We start from the raw sequence: 24,160 nt of genomic DNA on the forward strand, positions 1-24,160 counted from the left end.
TCGTTTTCAATACTGTTAACCTACCAAATTGGAAGGATGATTCGGTCGAAATGCTGGTGATATCTTCAGACAACGAGAAATTCACAATTATCAACATTTATCGTTATCCGAATTGCAATACTCCTACTCAATTCTGTGAGGTTGGAGACTCAAAAGATAACTGCATTTTTGTTGGGGATTACAATCCCCATCACTCCCAATGGGGCTGCTCAAACACATCGCGCCGACAGACTGGTTCTAGCATCAAGAGCATAGAAAATCACTATGCTTGCATTCTTAATGATCAGCATTTTCACAGATTGCTTCTCCCACCTAATTCTGGCTTGTCAATTGTAGACTTGACTATAGCCACCGTTAATATGGCTCCCCTGTGAGGTGCGGAAGACACCTGCGGCGACCACTATCCCATTATGTTCAAAATTGGCATCAATTTGGTCTTGCGTCAACGTTGTACGCCTATAAGATTAATCTTAATACTAAAGAGCTGATTTCCAGGACACCCTGGCCGATTCATACGATTTGTTTGCCATCTGATGAAAAAGAAGTATACATTCAACTAGCGAATCATCTAATGGATACGTGCTCCTCTTCTTTTAAGAACATAATGCGGGCACTGTTCCTGTATCAAACAAAAGAATCACCCCTCCATGGTGGATGGATAAATGTCAGGAAGCAATCATCAAACGCAGAGAGACGGCCGAATCTAGCAAAAAATTCTTACAATCGAAAACTTTTATAATTTTAAAAAGGCGAGAGCGAAATGTTCCAAGGTTCTTTATAGGAAAAAGAGGAAAGAAAATTTATTGGATCCTTTGACTCCAAAACTCCGATCTCGGAAATTTGGTCACTGATCAGAGCCTTTAAATGCCTAGTGCTTTCAAATTATACAGCTGATTCCTCTAAAGAGAGACAGTCCATTCAGGAAGCCATTCAGACGCTAAGCCTGCCTTCCTGCTTTCAAGATAACTCAATGAGTTTAGAGAAAATAAACAGGGAAGATGGCAACTCAGGTGTTGTTTTTGAGGAAATCGATTCACCAATCACTGTCAAGCATTTAGATCTTGCAATTTCCGCTGCAAAAAAGAAATCGACTCCCGGCCTAGATAGAATCAATAATAAAATGCTGGCATATTTGCCATATAAATACAAAGAGCTCTTAATCAATCTTTTCAACAGCTTTCTAGTTAAGGAATTTATTCCGGATGATTGGAAGATATCCTTGGTTATCTTTATTCCCAAAGCAGGAAACTCGGGAAGTTAGGCCCATCTCATGCATCTTAAAATTACTTGAGAAAATAGTGTACTGGAGATTACTCTGGCTGGTAGAGTAATCGCAATCACTTCTTCTTCTTGAACAGATGGGATTCCGCCTTAGTCGATCATGCATAGTTTAGTTATATTCATTAACTGTATTCTTGGAGTTACTTCCAACGGGAAATTTCTAGTCGCTGCTTTCCTGGACATCACCAAAGCATTCGACAATATACATCCTTTAGCAGTAATTAATGAACTTAAAAATGCCGGGACACCAGCTCCAATCAGGAAATTTGATTATAGCTGGACAGTACACTTCATAGAAGATGGAATAATTAATGACATACATTTTACATATAGACACTCCTCAGGGCTCGATCTTTATTCTAATCTGTCCTTAAGCAGGATCAAGGAATGCGCTATGAAGAAAGTTGAATTTCTTCAATACGCAAATGATATATCTTTGTTGCAAATAGCAATCTCTTAGAAGCACTCTTCAAGCAAAAAACTCTAGATAATGTTGCAATATTCCTTAGCGACTTGGATCTTCCAAATCCAAATGGATAATCTTCATATTCAAAAAGAACAAACCAATCGCTAATCATTCGCTTATGATAGGACCACAGGCCATTCCAAGAACTGAGCAAGTCAGATTTCTGAAAATGATCCTGGATAGCAGAATGAATAATTTTCATTTCAAATATCTTGTTCAAAAGGAACGAGTGATTATCAATATTATTTCCTCGCTCACAGCTATATGGTATTCCCATCTCCAATGCTTGCTCTCTATTTACAGATCAGTATTCAGGATCGTAGAGTACGCCTCTATTTTTGCTTGGCATGGCAATTCCATCTTCCTTAAATTGAAAAGATTACAATACAAGGCCATTAGAGTGGCACTGGGGTACAGACAATTGACCCCAATTAACGTAATATTATGTGAGGCAAGAGAACTTAGATTTAATTTCTTGAGCGAGAGATTTCTATTAAAGTACATGTCAAAAAAGAATCCGGTCATTAACAATATAAAGCGTTTAGAGAGAGTATTAGAGAAGAGCGAGAGAGAAAAGCGATTCTGTATCTTGAAACGAAGTGAAAATTACAAAATTGAATGAATTTAATAGAACTGATAATTTACTGATAATTTTGGTCAACACCTAGTAAATTTGTTCACTTTTGTAATTTTCATCTTGTTTGAAAATCACAAAATCGATCCCTGATAAGCAAAGAACGCTCATTTTCAAGAAATCCCCTTCTTTTAAATTTTACGTCACTAACAAACACGAATTAGCGCACATGCATAGATCTTACTCCCTTCCAGCGACTTTAAAAGCGACTTTCGGCCTTCATCTTCCGTAAAGAATTCCGCAAATTTGTGACATGCCAAAGATAGTTCTAATTATGAAATCGCTTAGGAATTTAGTCACAACCTCCGGGATCTTGACAATTCTGCTTTATAATCTATAATCTATACGGATCTAGAATTTCGGAGGATGACTGCGGCCTTCTATTCACCAGAGCTTACTACTGCTTTAAATACAAATTAACCTCGAACTCTTCGGTATTCATAGCGGAAACGTGAGTTATTTTACAAACTTTAATCCTCGCACTAGATGCGGATTACCTTAAAATCATAATTTTTTTCTGACTCTCGAAGCGTGTTGGAGGCCAATAACTCGGTCAAGCTGGTTAATGGTAATTATATCATACAGAGAATCAAACAATTTTTACTGCAATTGGAGGAGAGCGATATCGAATGTTCTGTCTTCTGAATTTCGCGTACAAGGGTATTCTGGGAAATGAGGTGGCTGAAGAAAAAGCGGCTAAGAAAGTTCATGTTCCTCGGATCTAAGAGGATTCATTTTAACTCCCTATCTGAACTTTCAAGCGAAGGCTAGATCTAAACAACTATCTTGAGAGCAAAGGAATATTGGCGCGTATTATTCCATCCTCCCATTAGAGTTAGTGCCTTGGTACTTTAAACTTCCTTTTAATAGGAGCGAGATAGTATGGATCAACAGACTGAGATCTAACCACTATAATCTTAATTACAGTCTTCATAGAAAGAACATGATAGATTCACCAGCGTGCCTGTGCGGGGACCCTAGGCAGGATGTCAATCATATCATCTTTAATTGTCCGCTCACTAGGGACAAATCCAGACTTTTGTCTGCTTATCTTAGGAACTTCTCCTCTCAAAACCTTTTGGACATTTTTCCTGTCTTGAAACATCCCTCATCTAAACTCCTCTCCTTTTTTAAGGCCATTGAATTTTGCTGCGCCAGCAGTTGCCGGAGTTGCTCTCTCCCTCTTTTTCTCCCCTTTTTTGGTTCCTTTCCGAGGCGTTTCGGGAGGTCCAGAGAGGGGGGAGAGGGTTGCGTGGCATTTGCTTCATCTGTTTCAGACTTCGGCGATCTCACAACATAGCAGTTCTGTTTTCTTTTTTGGGGAATTCCTGTGGAAGATTGGAGGCGTATTGTATAAGACTGGCCATGTTAATCCGACTGCACCGGAACCTGAGCCACTCAAATATAGAAGAAGAAGTCTATGACGAGGATTCTGATGGAAATTTTTTCTTGAATTGTGACAAATAATGATTAAATGTTACTGAAATTCTAATGAAAAATGATAAAATATTACCGAAATTTACTGAATTTTATATTAAAATTTAGGTAATTCTTCAGAATAGCTACCTCATCTCCAATTTCGATGAAATTAGACTCATTATTATGTAAAATGAAAAAAATCTGGCAGAAAAAAGTCCGAAATTGACCTATGAAACGAGATATTGAGCGTTAAAGTTAACTACTATTGAGGTTAGAAAATCTGTCATGTGGAGTGTACAGACAGTAGTGCTTATTTTTTTATATCGTGCATTTGATACGTCGCTCCAAACAAAAAATAATATATGTAACACGATCATTAATTTGTCATGTAGATAGTAGAATGTATAGAGTGCGTGTTATTGGTTCGGGGTGGCGTAGCCGCCCCGAATAAAAAACAAATAACATATCCTACCCATTTGGGGTCTAATTGCCTAGAAATTGCAGACAATCTAGACAATAAAAAGATCACTCTAAAAGCTGTTCTCACATCTAACTATCTCCATGGATTAGAAATATTCCAAGGACATGGTCTTCTGCAACTTCTAGGCGATTAGGTCCCAAACGGATAGGATATTATTTGTTTTTTGTTTCGGGGCAGTTACGCCGAATTAATAAGCATTAGTTCATACATCTTACTGTCTACATGACAGATTAATGATCGTGTTATATACGTAGTAACACTTTAGTCAATTTTAACACTCAATATCTCGCTTCGCAGAGCAGTTCCCAGATTTTTTTCTACCAGAGTCTTTCATTTTACGCAAAAAAAATACATTGAATGATCCTAATTTTATCGAAATCGAAGATGAGGTAGTTATTCTGAAGAATTATCAAAATTTTCTCAATTGATCTATTTCAGTATTATTTCATTAAAATTTCATTAGCAATTCAATCTGAATCATTATAGTGAAAATCATTAAACATGAGGATTGTAATGGCGAATCATTCAGCAAAATTCATTAAAATTCAGTATGTTTTATAAAAATGCAATATTAGTTGTAAGTAAATGATAATGAAGGTCCAAATCGCAAATTTTAAAATTAGAAAAAAATTAACGATTTAATACACTTTAAGAAATTTAAAAAATCATTTATATTTCATATCATTTTCATATACATTTTCATAAACATTTTTTTACCTTTTTACATATGCATATTAATTTGTTACACATTTTTAAACTCAACAATCAGTATTTATCCATTTATATGTAATTTAATTTCTTTTTATAGAAAGAAATTAAATAAATAAAATAGTACTTTAATATTTCTTTGCTTTCATAATTAATATATTATATTAATAGAATATTTTAATAATTTTTTAACTATTATACGAATTCAAAGCTTTTCGTTACAAGATTTCAGCAAATTTATTATAGTTTAGCAAATTTTATCATATTTCAGCAAATTTCATTACTATCTTTCAACTACTAATTTCAACATTTTAATTATTCTATTTCCGTTTGCGGTAATTTTCATTGACAAATCTATAAAAATATTGTGTATTTCGTTCTCATTTTATTACTTTTCAGATATTTTTATTAATTTTCGTCAACATTCATAATATTTCAGTGTATAATAATAAATTGTAGAAATATTACATGTCTTGCATTATTTTTTATTTTTTTTTCATGCATTTTCAATAATTATCTTTAGGATTCATGGTATTTTTAATATAATTCAGTGTTGTATCTCCAAATAAATTAGTATGAATATTAAATATTTTTCATTAGTTTTCGGTATTTTTCATTAATTTTTATTAATTTTCATTAATTATTGTTAAAATTCATACTATTTCAATATTAAAAATATTATTCATGTTAAAAAAATTTCAACAATATTTCAGTTATTTTCATTTCTTATTTCAACAATTTTATTGTTGAATCCAACAATTTCAACGATTTTTTTCCATCAAGGGATCGACGAGATGTTTTTATAACTCGCAAAGATCCAGAAGTTCAGCCACTACTGGGTGGTCCTGAATCGAGATGATCTTAAGAAAGTATTTGACGGCTAAATATTCAAATCTCTGTTTGAGAAGAGGTTTCGATGTGCTATTAATTATTTCGATGTGATATTAATTAGAGTGAAGTTGCGATACCCGTAAACAAGGTATAGGATTAGATTTTGAACTTGTTGGAGTTTAATAGGGCTTTATTATTGAGGACAAAAATGAGAGAGACATATTCAAAGGAAGCTCGTATCATCTATAGATGGAAAGAAGAAAATTGGTGTATCCCTGACCACATACTCCTAAGCGCAGATAAAAAAGAGATTAGACATTTCCCTTTGCACGTTACATATTCCATGCATTTCTTGTTTAAAAGTTTAGGATCGAGAACAAGGAATGAGACCTAGGAATCTCATCGAGAGGGAGGGAAGAATATTATGCTCCTCCAGTTTTACAGAAAGATTAACCTGAGATGGATTCCTCTTTTTTATGAAGATCATCATTTGAGTTTTATTAGGAGAAATCTCGAGATCTCAAAGATTGAATATTATTGAGAGAATGTTTAACCTAGTGCTGGGCGATTCCACTGGAATTTGAAATAAATATGACAATATTGTTTGCGAATTGAAGTAACGATGTGCCCGGGTCTAGCAATTTGTTAATTTCTTTAGGGTATACATTAAAAAGCGTCGAGCTAAGGATAGAACTCTGTGGAATGCTCCTACACGACGATTAATATAATCGGAGACAAGAATCCCTGAATTACGAATTGGATACTGCGGGGGAAGAAATCAGGTTATCTATGAATCTGATAAATAGGGGAAGTAACATAACATGTTACAAAAATGTTGATATGACCGTTATATAATTATATATCAAATCTACAACAGCAATGTAACTGCGTTGTTATACTACTGTAATGTTATTAATTATTATACTGCTATGTATTTGTTGCCTTAAACAAACCTAACCTAATTTGCTTTTTGCACATACTAATCCTAGAAAATATCTTTGTTAGCTTCAAACTCAGTAGTTTCACTTGTGTATAAATGAAAAGCAATTAATAACACTTTATATTTATATGCTATGTGATTTTCGTAATCAAAAGTAAAGACTTAAAGTTGTAGGCAGATTCATTCTGATACAGATACATTATTTAGATTATTAAAAATAGATAATAAATAAATATGTGTGTATGTGTGTGTGTGTGTGTGTGTGTGTGTGTGTGTGTGTGTGTGTGTAATAGGTTAATGTTTTCTGTTTAGCAATACTAATTTCAATATTTACTTAAAAATTAAAGGATTACCTCAATTAAGAGTTTACTCTCCTTCGTGCCCAAATTGGAAGTAGATCGACAGATCGAGTGATGAAGACATAAGAGTGGTCGAAATTTTCACCATGATCGAAACTATCGAAAATATCGAAGACATCGGAAAAGGTTAATCGGCGATTACAAAAACGGCGATATATAAAACTTTCTTAAAAATATCCCGTGTAATTCAAATATAACATCAATACAACTATTATTATAACATTTATATAAAACATTTGTTATGTAATGTGTTATATGAATGTTATATCGTTGTTTATTTATTATTACGAGTAAAAAACAAAATAATGTTGATAGTTATATTTCATTAGATAGGGAAACAAGACAAATTGAATTTGCATTCGTGGAGATATAATATTTGTTATTATTTCACGCCTATGTACCTCTATGTGATGTTGCAGTTAAATTTTGCATTTGGGATGACACCATATTTTGGTCCTTAATTTTCAGTTAGCAATACATAACTCTGATTTTATGTTTTGATTTCTCATTGATTTATACCGATGCAAATCAAAATATTACTTGTAATAATAGTTTCGTTTCTATGCCAATCATTCATAATTTTAATTAATATATAAGATATTTAAAGCTTATGCCTCTGCTGACAATTTAATATTATTAATATTTGAAGAAATTACATGGAAACGAAATAATACATTGGTATTTATTAACTTAGTTAGAAAATATAATGACAAAAATAATGACAAAGATATTGTCCTCAATCTCGAGAGATCGTTCGATTCATGATAGAAAGAATATAAGTAAAACATTGCGCAATAATGACGATAGCAATCTGGGAATAACCAATTAAATAAATGTTTCCCAATATATGCACTTTTTCCTGTGTAATAGCGCTGGTTACCAATTACTGGAACAACCAATTAAATGTTACCCAAATTCTCTCTCCTACTGAGCATCCACAGGCGATGAATATTTCACCTTATATTCTTTCCACCTTGATTCGATTGTAGTGGACGTGTTTCGTCTCACTGCAATCTGAATGTTGCGATATGAATGTTTTATCTTTGAGTGTAAAACGAGGAGCACAGATTCTTACATAACGTATAACATGTAATGCACAAGAAAATGAACCAATCAGAGTCTTTCGTTTCCTTCCTTTCCAGAAATAAAGAATTCTGATTGATTGGATTTCTTATGTCTTATGTGTTATGCGTTATGCGTAAGAAAATAAACCAATCAAAGTCCTTTATTTCCTTCCTTTCCATGAAATAAAGGATTCTAAGTTGATTAGTTCTTATGCTTCATGTTTTATGCGTTATGTAAGAGTCTGTGCTCCTCGCTTAAATATGATCGTATTTGATTGTCCTATTTGTGTTTGTGTTCTAGTCTCTGTTTTCCTTCCCCAGTTTATCGCATCCTTGTTGCCGTTCTTCTTCAAGAAGTGGTCCTCAATTATTGCACTTACCAGCACCTAAGTTGACAGATTTTCTAACCTGAATAGTCGTAAAATTAATATCTCAGTTTGTAGAGCAGAGCGACGCTTTTTCTGTCAGATTCCTTCATTTTATAAAAAACACATCGTAAGCCTAATTTTATTAATTTTTCGTGTAAAAATGAAGATGAAGAAGACGAAAAAAAAAGAATAATAATTTAGTTTTACCCCTACCATCTCAAAAATCAATGAAATTAGGCTTCCTTGATGTGATTTTGCATGAAATGAAGAAATCTGGCAGAAAAAAGCATTATTCTGCTCGGCGAACCTGAGATATTAATCGTTAAAGTTTCGATTATTCATGTTAGAAAATCCGTCATAGCCACGAAATACTGCGATGCGAATAAGCGCTGCAGTCATATTTTCATGTGAGACGTGAGGTTGAGTATGACATGCTATTTAATTAGACTATTTAATTTATTTTATTGCGAATGCTATTTCCATACTAGATATTCCATATTAGGCACAAGATTAGTCTTTTTTTGGACTATGTCAGATTTTTTTATGAGATTATGGCGCTGGCCAGTATTATGGCATTCCTGACACTGAGGAATTTCTATCAGGGCACACACACATGCAATTGATATATGTAACTGTTATAAAATCCTTCAATAAATTTCGGCTGTAAATTATTATTTATTATATTTGTCTTAACTAAAAATACACATAATTAAAAATATACACATATATGTGTATTTTTTACTCTAATAAATTTTTTATACCGAATGTTACAATTACTGGAAGTAATTCTATGTTATGTCATACTACATCATATACTACTTACTACAATAGTAACACTACTGACTTATCATTGACCCTATTGCGCATCAGTAATAATATTATTGCAGTAGCAATGACACTAATAGTATTTTTATACTTCCAAATGATATTGGAAACTTGTATGATAGCAACATTTAAATTTAAATTTTTTAATTTAAAAATCGAGATCATTTCGATATCGATTCGAGCTAGAATTAAACTAGCTAGCCTTTGATAGAGTCGATGATATTTTTCCTTGATTTCGTGCTCATTTATGGTAAAAGACAGCTAATATATTATCAACATTTATGGTAAGAGATATTATTCCCTGAAATTCCTCAATATAAAAGTGACGTAATAAAATTATATTAAATAAACTACAAAGTACAAATAAAAGTAATATTATTTAATAGGAGTAGAACAATAAAATAAGATACAAAGAATTATGAGAAGAAAAGACTTTATCGACATTCGAGTTGTAAAAAATGTTCCGATTCATATAAAAAAATTTCACAATTTTCTAAAAAGTTATAAAATTATTTATAAACTCTGAAAAATTTTGAGAAAGCTTTTATGATTAGAGCGATATTGCAATTGCAAGTGAAATAAAATCGAAAATAATGTCGATTCGACCTTTGAATGAAAATATTCAAAATATAAGATTATGTATCACAAATTTATACAAAAAATATTAAAAATGTATCAACTCTCATTGCACTCTCTACATAATTTTTTATCACTTGAAAATGTCTATTATAGTCTATTGTATCATATTTTATGTATATTAGCATAGTCTATTGTTAGCATAGTTTTTCTCATAAAGCTTCAGCAATAAACTAAATTAAACTAATTAAATTAAATTAATCATGAATTTCTTTTCTTCTATCTCTTTCTTTGATCCGTATTTCAGCTACTGGAACATTTAAATGACCCTGAAAGAGAGAACGAAAAAAGAAAAAAGTGAGATAGAAGTTTAGATCAGAAGGCGTTACTGAGCAATTTACTTATTTCACTTATTTCATGCGCACTTTATTTTGAACAACATAAAATCAGGAGAGTTGCGCTGTATATACTATGGTAATACTAAGGGTGCAGTCGAGTTATGAATGCTTCAAAGCATTTTTTTATTGATCAATTAGTAAAATCCTTGAAATTTCGATATAAGTTTCGAATCGACAACTTTTCCATCGTAATGACGTCGAAATGACGTCTTTTCGAGGAACTATTTCTGACTGGGAAGACATCATTTAGTGACGTCATCAATAGTCAGTAAATGATCAAATTTGACAACAAAATGATGTGTATTTGATACCTGAGAATTGTCCTGACATAATCTGAACTTTCTAAATCCGAATTGGTTATTCGAGAAGAGGAGAAGAATAGGAGAGAAAGGAGATTTGGAAAACCAACCAATATAGTCTGTTTAAAATCATATATTCCAGGATTTTAAGGATGCAGGAAGTAAAAGATATAGGACGGAAACCCGAACCGTGAGATTTGAGTATAAAATGGACGATGGAATGAAATCATTTTTCTGGAAAAGAAGATGAGCGGTAAAATAAATTAAGAAGAGCTAAGAGATATGATAGGAGTTCATTAGGAAGAGCCCTGAGGAGACGATAGTCTATGTCGTCTAACCCCGGACTAAAGGACATTCTAATAGAGTCCAGTGCAGGGAATCGATTATGTATCTTAAAATGAAATGAAAATTGCAAAAGTGAGCAAATTCATTAGTTATTAATCAATTAAATTAAATGAATATTCTATTGAATTTGCTCACTTTTGTAATTTTCACCTCATTTCGAGATACACAATCGACCCCCAGTTCTAATTTCATTAAGAGAAAAGGGGAGTCATCCATGCTAAGGATGCCAGCGATGTATTCGATGATACTGAGGTAGGAGGAGAGCAAGAGGAGGCAGAATTTATGGAATTCTGAGCCAGTTTGGAATTATTTTGGAGTTAACTTTTGGCTCATCGTTGCCACTATGAATACTGCGAAGCATTTGATTAATCAATCGGAAGAAAGGATTTTACTAATTGACCAATAAAAAAATGCTTTGAAGCATTCATAACTCGACTGCACCCTTAGTATTACCATAATATATACAGTAGTGCAACTCTCCTGATTTTATGTTCAAAATGAAGTGCGTGAAATAAATAAGTTGCTCAGTAACGCCTTCTGATCTAAACTTCTATCTCATTTCTTTCTTTTTTCATTCTCTCTTTCAGGGTCATTTAAATGTTCCAGTAGCTGAAATACGGATCAAAGAAAGAGATAGAAGAAAAGAAATTCATGATTAGTTTAATTTAATTAGTTTAATTTAGTTTATTGCGAAGCTTTATGAGAAAGACTATGCTAACAAAGTAATATACATAAAATATACAATAGACTATAATAGACATAACATAAAATAAAATACAATACAATAGTCATTAGTAGCTTACAAATGATAGACATCAGCAAAATTGATGTTACAAAGTTCATCAGCAATAAAATGAGAAGTAAAGCCAGCGGCACGATGCTTATTTTCCTGCTGGATTGTTAGCTGGATTAGAATCTTGCTACCATATTGGCTGCGATGCTGTCAGTGCCAGTAAGATTTTAATCCGGCTAGCAATCTAGCAGGAAAACAAGCATCGTATGCTGCAGTCGTTAATTAAAATATTTTTACAGTATAATATTTGTATCATACAATATTTATATAATTTCATATTTTCTTATTTTTGTATTTTTTTTTTATTTTGCAATGCATTATAATTATAAATCTATTCTTAATTCTATTTCTTTTAATTTTATTACATTTAGATTAACTTTAATGTACAAACGACCTAGAAAGAGAAAACGAAAAAAATAAAGAGCAACTAAGAAAAAAATTCAGATGGCGCTACTAGGGAACTTACTTATTTCGTGCGTGCGCATTCCATTTTGGAAAACACTAAAGCCTATTCTACGGTAGCAGTAGTGAATTAAAAAGTAGGCGTAGAAATCGACTAATAATAATTAATTATCCTTCTCACATTCGACTATGATTGGTTGATTTCTACTCCTTAATCCACTACTGCTACTGTCCATTATAAAATGGGTTTAATATCAAAGATGCTGAGAGAATTGCGCTACTGTGAGTATGTTTGGGGAGACACTATTCGCTATGGACGCAAACACTACCAACGCTGTTCTTGAAGCTAATAGCGCGATAGCATTAGCAAGTTCCATGAACAATCCTAACGTAGCGTTGATAGCGTTTAAACAGAAAGATATATTCGTCGAGGTTAAGTTAATGTAGGAGATTCTGTTTTCAATCACCAATCAAACTTTTCCCTATGATTAAAAATTATTTTTTAGGTTTTGTAAAGTATTTGTAACGTAATTTTTATTTTCTCGTAAATTTAAATTAAATTTTTTATTTTCTCATAGTGAATAACAGAATGCAATCTCAATTGCAATCTCTATGATAGCATGCCGCTAGACCGAAGTGAATATAAATTAGATCAAAAAATTAATAATTACACTAAGTAAATTAATCAGATAAAAGGAAGAACCTGAGCATCCGTTGTCGATTTCAAAAGAAGAAACATCTAAATCTAATAAGGATTTTAAGCATCTGCAGCGGAATACTCTCCCGCGCTATACCGTAATAGTAACTTTTTTCCGGGAATTAAAAATTGCCAGTAACAAGATACCTCTGACTTTCACATTTATAATGAAATCAAATACACAAGTTGAACTTCGCAGAAACTTTGAAAGATTTTTAAAGATAATACAAGCAAGAATTACATTCACTCCAGCCTAGTGACAAGTCATCAGCAGAGATTAAAATTGAGATTGCATTTATTATGATAAAATTTGAAATTTACACATTACGTACGTATGTTTACTCTACGAAATTCTAAGAAAGAAAAGTTTGGTGCCACTCGAAGACAGAATCTCCTCAAACATTAATCTAACTTTGACGAATGTTAAACGCTACGCTAAGGTTGTTCACGATTTGTAAACGCTAACGCTACCAATACACTACCTCGGAAGGAATAGCATTGATAGCGCGCAATTATGACATAACACGCTATCATTAGTGACGTCATCATCGTGTTTGTAGCGCTATCTGCAGCTTCGTGAAATTCGTAGCGCTAAATAGCGCGAATAGCGTCTCTCCGAACGCATCCTGTATATACTGTGATATTATGTTCGCACGCGGCGTTTTAAAATCTAGAGCAGCAATTGGTCAGACAATGGAAGGAGCCAGTATTTCGCATGTAGCCGCTCTGGACGACACGCATTCCTCTGCCTTCTCTACGTTTGCTCATTCCTAATCACTCCCTTCCATTGACTGCCCCGTCAGCGATGAGTGTCGGAGAGAAGGGTTAGGTGCGTCTCTAGGAACTTGGTGCCTGCATCTATTACTCAGGCCTGTTACTGAGTCTGTTCAAAAATAATTATTGGAAAAATGAAGTCATTGCAGACGTAACAACTACTGCCCGTATCGTCCACCTGATTAGTTGCTGCTTCCGCTGCCTAACGCTTGCATGTGAACGCACCTTTAAATGGAACGCAGCCAGAATATTGCTTTTTGGTTACTTGGAATACTCGGGATTGCAGAACTCGCATTGACTGTTGCCATTTATACGAAAACAAAACCAAACAAAATTCAATCCGATTATGCCGGCTGATGCCGGCGTAACATTTATGATCAGTACACATGTGCCGAATATCGGCGAGATATCACGAAAATGCCGAGGGTACGTAACGAGAGTATAGCGGTTATATTTAATTAATAATTACGTTACTTTATTTCAATTTCCTGAATGTCAAAATCTCACACACGTGTTATTTCCGTAGGATATTAGATCCTACTTTGCCCCGGTCGCGACTTCACAGAAGAACAGCGAGCCTGTCGCTTGGAAAAAATCTCAGAAGCGACGGATTATTTCGTCTTCGGACGAAGATGAAGAGAAACCACAGTCGTCCACAAAACGTTCTACAGTATTGTTTTTTGTCATTTGCATATTTTTTGTCATAGTTATTCTTATAATTCTCTTTGTTATGTGCAATAATGTTGATATAGATAGTTAACTCTCTTATCATCAATATGAATTTTAACTTCTGTTAGTAATAGGGGTTTTCTAGGAACAACAAATTTCTTTATGTTTCGAATTATATAAAAAACTAAAAAAGTTTTAGTACTTATCAGCAGCATTAACATGTTTTTATCATCATAAAAATCTAGCGATATTTTACTTATTTTTTATGGATATAAATTTAGTGAAATTCATAATCTAAATTTTAAAGTATCAATAGTATCTTTAAAGATCTCTCAGTTGTTGACGAGTTAAGTTGACGAGTTATGATTCTCTTTATTATTTTCAATTCCAATTTGAATAATCAATTATACAGGTTGTAAAAAGAAAGAAATCTTCCATCCTATCTGACTCTGAGGATGAGGAAAGGGTCATTAGAGATGATAAAAAAGATTCCAGCAATCTTACAACAAATAAGAAAAGCAAAAGCAAAGAGCCTTGCAAAGCAGTACCTCTTACTGAATTATTTGGCAAGAAGCCGATAATGAGAATAGAAGAGACAAAAGTAAACCAAAAATTACAGAAAGTGGTAAATATTGTATTCAAGTACAAACAGAAAAATTAAAGAAATATGCTAAAACTTTCTGGGATTTATTCTGGAATTTATGTAGGAATCCAAGTTTCATGATGATGAAGATTTTGATGCTGTGCTTAAACAATTGGATGTACAAGATACCCTGATACAGGATAAGAAGAGTAAAAGCAAAAATGTGGATAATCCTAAGAAATCAGAAGCTGCAGTTAAGACAGGTATGTTTAAATTTAATTTATTTATTGTTTAAATAGATACTGTTACACAAATTTGACATGATAGAATATTTACAGAGGTGGCCTCTAATAAAAACAGGAAACATAATAATAGTTTGAAAGAGTGCGATAATATAACTAACAATACGAATGAACTAAGATCTGAAAAAGTAAAACAATCTCCTAATAAAAATAATGTATATTCAAAAGTTACAAATTCTTCTCCAAAACAGAACTTACAAAAAGAGAAAAAAGGTAGCTCGAATGGAGATTTAGATATAAGCAGTAAGTATGATGATAGGATTTCTAAGTAATTAAATTATAATTCACAACGTCTATTTCTGCAGAAAAAGACAAAGATACAGAAAAGTCAAGTAGAAAGAAAGCCAAAATAATGGAAGAAAATTTATTTGAAGAAAGGAAAGAAATGAAAAAACAGCGTACTATAATGTATGAAAAATATCTTCAGAGAGGCGGTGCCAGAAACCCTGGTTCAAAAGAGATTCCTACAGTAAGAGATTTTACATATGATAATAACAATGAATAGTTCTATATGATAGATTATATTTTACATAATAATAATAGAATAATGTCAATTTAATATTATAGTTATAACTGCAAGAAATAATATTAATAATATTTAAAATAGCATTAAAAGTTATAAAAAGTTCCTAAAAATAGTTACAAGATATGATGCCTTGTCTGAATCTGCAACATTCGTATCATGCGAAGTAGCTAATGGATAGCGCACGACGTTGTGCAGTGTCTACTTTATTTTTTTAAATTAAAAGTCTATTCTGAAACTCCATCCTGTAAAAAAAATATGTTTTGTCTATAATTTAATAAGGAATTCGATCATATTTTATTTAAACTTTCATAAATGATAATTTTCGATGGAAAAATTTAATTAATATTTACATTATTAATAACAATAAAAATTATTAATGTTTTAAACAAATTCAAATAATATTATAAAAAGCACTTAATTTTCCCTTTAAAATGTTTTTCGTACTTCTATGATGTTCTTTCTATGATGATTTAAACCAAAGATATTTAACTTCAAAGTAGAGCAGTTGCTCAGTTTTGTAAAAATTTCCATGTGAAAAAACTATAATGAAAACATTTTTTAGAGGGGCATAAGCAGTTAAAAAAAGTATTTTTTGTTCAATTTTGTCAGAAATTGCTCATATAGTAGAATAGAGATTGTTTTTCAATAAAATTAGGAAAGATTTTCAATTAATATTCTATCCCAGATTTTTTATTTGATTTTTTATCTCAGGGTGCCGAAAATTGTTTAGCTGGAATAAGTTTTTGTATTACTGGTGTGTTGGATTCCTTAGAAAGAAATGAAGCCGAAGATTTAATACAAAAATATGGTGGCCGGATTGTAAAATCTGTATCAAACAAAGTAAATTATATTATGGTGGGAGATGAGGCTGGCCCATCTAAATTGGCAAAAGTGTGTTTTTTTATATGATTATATATACTCATATATTTTGCATATATCTCTTTTATTTTTTATATGAAATATAAATTTTCAGGCTAGTAATTTAGGTATTAAACAAATATCTGAAGATGATCTCCTTGAAATGATTCGCACGAGACCGGAAGGTAAAGCTGCAGACATCAAGCCGACTAAAGCAAAATCAAACGTGAAAAAGATATTTAGAAAATTTGAGAGCGATGAATTATCATCACCGAACAAAACAAAAGCATTATTAGATTCACCTAAAAAGATAAAAATACCACCATCTTTATCAGTAAAAACCAGTGTGAATACGGAAACTTTGCCAACATCAAAACAAGATTTAGATGCAAGCAATAATACACAGAAAGTAAATATAGATATTAATTTGATATACATGCACAAATGATACAAAATGACATAAAATGACACAGAGCTTAAAATATAATTACTTCCTTGCTTTTATTATATTTTTCCAGATAATAACAAGTATTAGATCAGAACCATTAGTTGAGAGATATAGACCCAAAACTATGAAGCAAATTATAGGTCAGCAAGGAGATAAGAGCTGTGCACATAACTTATACATATGGCTACGTGATTGGCATCAAAATCGTCAGAATCCCAAATTCAAAGACAGCAGTATGTTAACTTTTATTATTGTTCTTTTATCAAATCTTGGTATGAAGATAAAAAAAGGTTAATTAATCTGATTATAATTTCATTTCAATAGCTAGCAAGCAAACTCATGGACAAAACTTCAAAGCTGCCTTGTTGTCTGGTCCACCGGGCGTTGGTAAAACAACAACTGTGCAAGTTGTTTGTAAAGAATTGGGATACGATCTTGTGGAATTCAATGCTTCCGACACGAGAAACAAAGCACTTCTAAAAGAAGCGGTCTCAGGATTATTATCCAATACTACGATGAAAGATTATGTCACAGGTGGGCATGTGATATAAAATCTTGAAATAATTATACCATTTTCTTGTCTCACACTACGTTACAGGTACCAAACAAAAAATTACGAGCAAGCACGTGCTGTTGATGGATGAAGTTGACGGTATGGCTGGCAACGAAGATCGTGGTGGCTTACAGGAATTAGTTAATTTAATAAAACATACCGATGTACCAGTTATCTATATATGTAATGATCGATTTAATACAAAGGTGAAAACTATTTCTACGCACAGCTATGACCTAAAATATCCGAGGCTCAGAGTGGAACAGATCAGGGTATATACTTGGTTATAGAATCTAGTTTGAGTAATCTTTCTTATTTGATATAATTCAAACAGCAACATAAGAAAGAGCATAAGTCTGTATACTCTGTATATTTTGTATACTATTTGTTTTATTAAATTCACTATATATTTGATACTTTATCTTTGCACACTAATTTTTGTATTTGCCTTTTTTATTTTGTTATTTTAATTATCTTAGCGCTAGAACTAAAATAATAAAATAAAAAGGACAACATAAAAGTCAATTTTATTCACACAAACACACATTGTTCCTAATTTGATATACTTTGATATCTTTTCTACAGAGTTCTATGAAGTCTCTGTGCTTTAAAGAGAACATCAAGATTTCAACGGAGGATCTCGATCATTTAATCGAATCGACGAATTATGATATTCGACAAGTAATAAACCATCTGGAGTTTCTCGGTACTCAAATGACTCACGTGAAGACAACTGATAAAAAACATTCAAATAAGAACTTTAAGCTCGGTCCATTCGATGTTACAAAAATAGCATTCAATGCGGATGAGCAAAAAAATATGAGTCTGAATGAGAAGATCGGTTTATATTTTCATGATTACAATATAGCGCCTCTTTTTATACAAGAAAATTATCAGGGAGTTAGATTATCTCAAATATCACTGTAAGTATATCGCTACTTTTATGAAGCTGCTTTTTAAAGTTCAAGAATTAAGATTTGTTACATTTGCAGTCGTCAGAGGTTAGAAAGAATTGCCAATGCAGCTGATAGTATATCTCAGGGGGACCTCATCGAGAAGGTGATGAGAAGTAATATGATGTGGAGTCTACTTCCGTTGCATGCTTGTTTCTCATTTGTTATACCAGCTAATGAAATGTCAGGAAGCTCTGACGGATTGATACGATTCCCGAGCTGGTTCGGGCGAAATTCCAAGACAACAAGATTTAACCGGTATTATAAAATATTTATATACTTTTATTATTATTATGTGATTCATTATGGTTGTATCGAATTTCATTAGCAGCACTTTGTCCGCTGTGTATCATTTCCAGATTATTGCAAGAATTGACGACGCATACTCGATTAGCTACGAGTGCAAACAAGGATGCCCTGAATATGGATTATTTACCTTATATTCGAAATGCTATTGTAAAACCTTTGATAGATAATGGTGTAGATGGTATAGAAGAAGCAATAAATATTATGGGAAAGTATCATTTAACTAGGTTCGTATCTTATTTACATTGAATGCACTACAAAACACAAAAGCAGATACATATGCTGATATTTCATTTTTTCTTAGGGAAGACTTGGATTCAGCAATAGAAATTTCTTTTTGGCCAGGAATGTCCGATTCGACGAGTAATCTTGATAGTAAAGTATGTGCAATATTAATTAATAATAATGAAGATTCTTTTATTATGATAACTTCGTATTGTAAAAATTTTAATTAATGTATATTTCACTAATATGTAAACAGATAAAAGCAGCATTTACACGCGCATATCAAAAGAATCCTCCTATGCTGCCATATGCAATTAATAGCACTACTACAACAAAGAAAAGATCTAGGCAAAATAATGATATTATGGGAGAAGAAGAAGATGAAGAGGAAGAAATTGATGATATTGATTTTGATAAGATGATTAAGGTAGTATTAAAAATTATTTTCGCAATTCCATCATAAAATATTATCAATTTTTTTAACAAAAAAGATAAAGATCACATAATATTTTAGGCAAAAAAACCTACTGTTGCTAGTACTAGCAAAGCTGCTTCATCAACGAAAAAACGCGGCGAATCGATTAAGAAATGTGGAAAAGTACGCGGTAAAGGAAAATAAGAGACAATAGTAAAAGAGAAATGCATGTTTTATTTAGAGAAACTTGAAAATTAATCCATTACGAACATTTATTCTCGAATTAATTGAAGCGTTTGTATGATCGTGAAATGATTTTTATACATTAGATTTATTGCATAAAAAACGCAATATTTGGCTTTCGTTTCAAAATATACTTCCTATTTTCTTATTAGATTTATTGTATTACAAAAAATCAAACAACATCTGACATTGTTTCAAAATATATTTCTTATTGTCTTATTAGTGGAGAATATGTTATGCTAAAGACTCAATAGCTGTAATTCACAAGCTCTCCTCTCGTCTGTACACATTCTGAAACGAAAAAAAGAGCAGTTAGAATGGTATGTCCCAGTTGCTATAAAAATAGCTGATATAAAATACTCATAATATATGAAATAAAATTTTATGAAATATTTTATATATTTATGATGCATACGTTTTTTACTGTGTTTCCATCCAATGTATTCATTAGTTTTCTTATTTTCTTCGGTCAGCCAATCAGTCAAAGGCTTAAAATATTCCAAAAGTCCAGCTGCATCCATTTGCCTTTGACCAGAGATTTTCTCCATCGCGTCTTGCCACGGTTTCGAAGAACCCAACTCAAGCATAGATCTAACATAAATGCAATCAATATCTCTATATTCGAATTGTATTCTTATAATGATGCATATCAGACTTACTTTAGCAGATTTCCGGCGTCCTTATTATCGTAAATATCACATTGACTCAATGGTTTGGCATTTGGATTGCTCGGATCATATTGTTTCGCTTCGATACACAATGCCTTGTGAAACTGAAACTGTATCACAAAGCTTACAAAGTATCTTATATACTCGACGCCCGCAATTATATGATACTTTGAGCCAGGATCGAAGTCTTCTTCCGACCTATCTACGGGAGGTTCGATGCCCTGGTATTCCTCGGCGAGTGTCCACCTTAAAGTAAACAATTTTTTAACTTGTTTCAAATATTTTTTCAATTCATTTTTTTTTCGAAATTCGATTTAATACATTTTTATTCGAGAAGAAATTTTGTTGAAAAAAGAAAGTAATACAGAGGGATATATTTTTGTTATCTAGAACACTGACCAGTTGCAATTATAATTGTCTGGCGTGACTTTTCCTTGGAATACGTTCCAACGCCATCGGTCCATCATGTAAGCGAATGGCAGGAAGACAATCTTGTCAAGACTCTTCATATAGAGGTGATTGAGGAATGCCTCCCGATCAGTCGAGTCATCCATTAATAGACCGATCTTTTTGAGATGACTGGGAGTAGATACGCTGAGAGAAATAACATCACCAACCGCCTCATGGAAACCTGGATTCGCGCCCTCTTTGAAAACTACAGGCTGGTTCTTGTATTGCAAGTAATACTCGATGTGACCCATCTCATGATGCGCTGTTAGCAAGTCTTCCATGTTAATGCGCGTACATTGCTTGATCCTGAAATCTTCGGCATTGTAGAAATCCCATGCGCTCGCATGGCAGATCATGTCTACACCATCCTTCTTTGTCAGAATCGATTTTTTCCAGAATGTGTCCGGCATGGCAGTCAAGTTAATTGATATGAAGAAATTCTCAGCGAGACGGAACATGCTTGTCGCATTGTAATCTGTTTAAAGAATTATGAAGCATTATAATGGATATATGAGTGTAAAGAAAACTGAAAACAAATTGATTCTTTAATAGTGAAAATCTTAAAAGACTCAAATATAAACCTGCCTTGTTCTATCAAAGCGGCACTAACATCCGGCAGTTGTTTGCCCAAGAACGGTACGGTGAAGTTTGCAATATTCCAAGTCTGAGCCCAGGGATTGCCCAATAGATGCGCTGGGATCGGGCCGTCTTTGGAGACAATGTTTTCGCCGTATTTCTTCCTGAGCTCGCGCCGTACGTAAGCATGCAGTTGTAAATATAGTGGCTTCAGTTGTTGCCATTGAGTCTCTGTACAAATTTTGTTGTTTCATTAATACCATTTCAGTGAACGATGCTGCAGATAATCTTACCGATTTGTTCAGGGAAATTATCAGCCTCGTAATCTTTCATCCAAAATGCTGCATAGTCAGAGAAGTTGTTGAGTGTCGCCACAGTATTCGCTAGCTCAACATATTTGGAGTACAGAGATTTGACTTTCTCGCCTGATACTTTCCTCCACTCCACCCAAATATGTTTCAGCTCCTCAGGATCGTGACTACTCTTTGATATCTCAATAATTTCTGGTTCAAGTGCAAGATCACACTTGCTCTTGTTGTGATAATCGCAGATTTTTGCGGTGCTATAGATGTTCTCCATTTTACTCACCGTCATCTCAAATTCATTATAACTCTGCAATATTATATATCACTCGGTAATGATCTAACTTACTCGCAATTTTGGTCAATGAAATGAATTCAAATTTTCGCTATACAACTCAGTTGGAAAATTGTTATAAATTTAATATATATCTCAAACAGTTCACCCAAATTTTTGTATTAATTTAATATAAGATGAATATAAATTACAAATGTAATGGTGTCTGTAAGGTGAAGTTTATGCTGAAAATGATAAAAAATTTCGGAATTGAAATCTTAAGAAAAGTTTTTGTCGTTCTCGACATAAACTCCATCTCATAGGCACGTATTAATGCATATAATCCTGGAAAAGGATTTTCGAATCTGTAAAAGAGGAAAAAAGTAATAAGTATATAAAAATTACAATTTAATTAATTAAATTAATTTATCGGAAATATAGATGGCTTTAGGATTTTTTTAACACATTTCATTCATCTTAAAATTTACGTTAAAATACATTATTTTTATGTTACTTTTTATGTTTACTTGCTCATAAATTGTAACATCAACAAGGGAAACGAACTACATTACATAAGTGATACCAAAAAATAAAATTACCAGTCAAAAGATCACGTAAATTGATGTAAATATTCTAAATGGTAAAAATCTTGAGATGAATCCTATGGATTCTGTACCCCACTTGGATCAAGATATGTTTAGCTATTTTAATTTAGACAGGATTCATAGGATTTTGTGAAAATTTGACCAATCCATCTAAAATACATATTTTAAACGTCTTTCGATCGGTAATATTAATTTTTTATATTACTTTTGCAACATAGCATTCCCTTGTAAGAAATGTTGAATTTCAATTTAATACTAAATATTCAAATAATACAATCACATTACGTTAAATTAGTACTTGAATGTAAAAATTCAACACAAAACAACAAAAAATGATTTTAACTGCACAAATACAAAATAATATTTTTTTACTATACTATTTTTTGTAAGAAATGTATCATTAGTAAATAAATCTCTATATATTCGGGGAAAAAATTTCTTCGTATTAAAAAAAATGTTTTTGCAAAAGTTTTCATTTGTTGCGAAATTTTCGTTACAATTATATCATTCGCTAGAACAAAGTTCAGCTTTAAGAATCTGTTTTTTGTGGTATGATGATTTTTATCGGAATTATGAGCAATCAAAGTTAGAATGGTTCTTTATTTAATTCGCGAATCACTAATAAAAAATCAGGAGCATTTAAAAAAAATAATTTTTTAGGGAAAGCTTCAAGCTTTCACGATAGATAGTCGAAAATTTTCATAAATTTTTTTTGGACACATAAGAGCTCCAAAGTGAAAAGAAAATTTTTCATCTTTTTCAGCTCATAGTTTAAATGTAAAAATTACCAAACTCACAGAAACTCAAAAAATATAGTAACCTTTCGAAAATAGAAATTCCAAGTTTTAAAATCTCTTTTTAAATTTAAATTTCGTTCATTTTTGACGAAAATATCGTATGTACAATTTTGAATTAAAAAATATGAAAAAACTTTTTGCCCGACCAATATATATTTACTTGTTCAGGGAGAGCGGCGACACCGAGTATACTGAGTTTTTTGAACTGTCTCTTCATAGACTCATTTTTCAAGTCTCTCCAAGGGAAGTCATTCACTATTTGAATAATATGTTTGGTAACGTTTGCCCCCTCTGCCGAGCATTTCAACTTTTCTGCCAGATTCTCATTCGTTAGATTCGATGCGTAATTCCATGCGGTGATACTCTGTATATTATTCCATTTTGCATACTCTGCATCGATTCGTTTCAAAAGTTCGTGAGCGCTTTTCAGAAGATCGTCGGAAGTTTCGCTTTTGATATCTGCATCTTCGGTCGTTGGTTTGGCTGCCACTAGAGTTATAACTACTGCTACCAATATTCTAATAACAATAAGAATCTTATTTTAGATCGTAAATGAGAAACACAATTAATAGATTAGAAGCCTACATCGATCAAAACTATCTTTAATGCTTTAAATAATTCAATGTGAATTATATATATATATATATATATATACTCTGCATGTGAGAAACACATGTGGTACTTATTGTCGACGAAGTTGCAGCAACAACTTTACGAACGCGTGCTTCCGGTACTTTCGTACTTTGA

General features: G+C 32.4%; 2 protein-coding genes across 2 annotated transcripts in view; one reads left to right on the forward strand and one right to left on the reverse strand.

Annotated features, from left to right (window-relative positions):
• The first annotated feature begins 8,499 nt into the window (after window positions 1–8,499).
• On the forward strand, window positions 8,500–19,746 carry LOC108685870 (replication factor C subunit 1). Its single transcript, XM_018190877.1, has 19 exons — window positions 8,500–8,573; window positions 8,899–8,970; window positions 13,561–14,086; window positions 14,187–14,330; window positions 14,742–14,954; window positions 15,037–15,175; window positions 15,251–15,457; window positions 15,520–15,683; window positions 16,452–16,631; window positions 16,714–17,007; window positions 17,117–17,279; window positions 17,371–17,580; window positions 17,645–17,871; window positions 18,185–18,522; window positions 18,592–18,810; window positions 18,912–19,085; window positions 19,163–19,238; window positions 19,340–19,510; window positions 19,598–19,746. Exons 3-19 carry the CDS (start codon window positions 14,078–14,080, stop codon window positions 19,700–19,702), a joined length of 3,033 nt encoding a protein of 1,010 aa, XP_018046366.1. The 5' UTR covers window positions 8,500–8,573; window positions 8,899–8,970; window positions 13,561–14,077; the 3' UTR covers window positions 19,703–19,746.
• LOC108685872 (angiotensin-converting enzyme-like) overlaps window positions 19,713–24,160 on the reverse strand; it is a 14,490-nt gene continuing 10,042 nt past the window's right edge. The window contains exons 2-8 of the mRNA XM_018190881.1: window positions 23,574–23,931; window positions 21,729–22,047; window positions 21,445–21,666; window positions 20,809–21,334; window positions 20,401–20,655; window positions 20,157–20,332; window positions 19,713–20,032 (exon numbers count right to left, since the gene is read on the reverse strand). Of these exons, the coding sequence (XP_018046370.1) occupies window positions 19,989–20,032; window positions 20,157–20,332; window positions 20,401–20,655; window positions 20,809–21,334; window positions 21,445–21,666; window positions 21,729–22,047; window positions 23,574–23,931 (1,900 nt within the window). The 3' untranslated portion in view covers window positions 19,713–19,988. The remainder of the gene's footprint in view (window positions 20,033–20,156; window positions 20,333–20,400; window positions 20,656–20,808; window positions 21,335–21,444; window positions 21,667–21,728; window positions 22,048–23,573; window positions 23,932–24,160) is intronic.

Source organism: Atta colombica, unplaced genomic scaffold (genome assembly GCF_001594045.1).
Source record: "Atta colombica isolate Treedump-2 unplaced genomic scaffold, Acol1.0 scaffold161, whole genome shotgun sequence".
NCBI lineage: Eukaryota > Metazoa > Arthropoda > Insecta > Hymenoptera > Formicidae > Atta > Atta colombica.

What these genes read in the sequence shown, in the direction of transcription:
- LOC108685870 (XM_018190877.1), top strand. An exon ending in ACCAAAAATTACAGAAAGTG is followed by an intron (nt 14,955 to 15,036) that starts GTAAATATTGTA and finishes GAATTTATGTAG; the next exon opens with GAATCCAAGTTTCATGATGA. An exon ending in GCCCATCTAAATTGGCAAAA is followed by an intron (nt 16,632 to 16,713) that starts GTGTGTTTTTTT and finishes ATAAATTTTCAG; the next exon opens with GCTAGTAATTTAGGTATTAA.